At 38.7% G+C, this 1,195-nt stretch overlaps 1 protein-coding gene across 1 annotated transcript; it reads right to left on the bottom strand.

Moving 5' to 3' along the window:
• Positions 1-333: 333 nt before the first annotated feature.
• LOC116123976 (precursor of CEP3-like) lies at positions 334-687 on the bottom strand. Its single transcript, XM_031409692.1, has one exon. It carries the CDS (start codon positions 685-687, stop codon positions 334-336), a length of 354 nt encoding a protein of 117 aa, XP_031265552.1.
• Between the last annotated feature and the right edge of the window lie 508 nt (positions 688-1,195).

The raw sequence follows: 1,195 nt of genomic DNA, 5'->3' as shown, positions 1-1,195 counted from the left end.
GTTGAAAACTGTTGGTGCAAGTATAGTTAGAAGTTTTTGCACAGAGCGGGAAATCAACTGGGTGGAGAAAACAAGATGCCGATAGTGTGGAAGATAAAGAAGTTATAAGAAACCCCAAATCACATTGTCTTACTTCGCACCAATACGTCTTTGTACAAACAAACATCTTACTTACAAGATAGCAATTAAGTTACATGAATTGTACTTGAAATCTCAGTTCGCACAACAGATAAGGTTTTATTTTAGTTTCCTATAAGAGAAAACGGGGACCTAAAGAATTCAGCACCCTAGTACAGCATGCAGGATACTTAACAAATGAAAAGAAGCGAAGCCCTAGTTTTGAATGGCATGCCCAACACCGGGACTGTGACCTGGAGCTGTCGGCCTGAAGTCATCTGCATGTTTTGGGGGTGGAGGCGCGAGTTCCCCAACCGGCGCAGTTGGAGCTGTCGGTGGAGAGACATTAGCATTTGCAGCTCTAACGGTGGTGTTCTCGTCACCATGCAAGTTACTTTTTTGCTCAGCAAGCTTCCTTGTTTCTTTTTTAAGGAGTTTGTTGTAAATTTGAAGCTTTGGGGATTCGTTTTGTCTCTCCAACTTTAAATGCCTGCCCTCGATGCATTGAATTTCTTGGCAGAAAATCAAAACGAGGACAAGAAAAGCAAAGGTGAGCTTAATTTGAGCCATAGAGAGAAGCCTCAGAAATAAGCTTTAACTACTGAGCAAAGTAACTTGCTAGAAACAAAGAAACAGAAAACTCGAAGCAACTTGCTTATTTTAGAACTATTTAAACAAATAGACTACACTCAACAAATTGCAGGCCTAAACCCTTTCGTCTCCTTGGTTTATATAGAGATAAAAGAACCCACACATGAGTATCACAAGTCGCAAGTCCTAACAGGTGGGAATTACTTTTTGTTTTAAAAAATTAATCAAGATTCATGACTTTGATGTCATGCATGCCATGCTTAGATGCTTAGATGCATGTATGCACGAAGCATCTTATGGGTTCATTGACATGCACACAATGCACGATGTATTTTGAATTTACAAGATCATATATCCTGCTGCTTTTATTAACATTTACAAAACATATAGTTAATAAATTACATATTTTGAGTGCTAAATACACAGTCAAGGAAGTGGGGAGGACTTCGATTTATGGCGACAGATTCATATAATATATAATACAATC

Source organism: Pistacia vera, unplaced genomic scaffold (genome assembly GCF_008641045.1).
Source record: "Pistacia vera cultivar Batoury unplaced genomic scaffold, PisVer_v2 Contig1467, whole genome shotgun sequence".
Taxonomy (NCBI): domain Eukaryota; kingdom Viridiplantae; phylum Streptophyta; class Magnoliopsida; order Sapindales; family Anacardiaceae; genus Pistacia; species Pistacia vera.
The sequence above is the reverse complement of the archived record's forward strand: the minus strand, read 5'-3'. Positions and strand labels throughout refer to the sequence as shown.

Excerpts from the sequence above, each read along its gene's own strand:
- LOC116123976 (XM_031409692.1), bottom strand. The coding sequence starts at position 687 with ATGGCTCAAATTAAGCTCACCTTTGCTTTTCTTGTCCTCGTTTTGATT.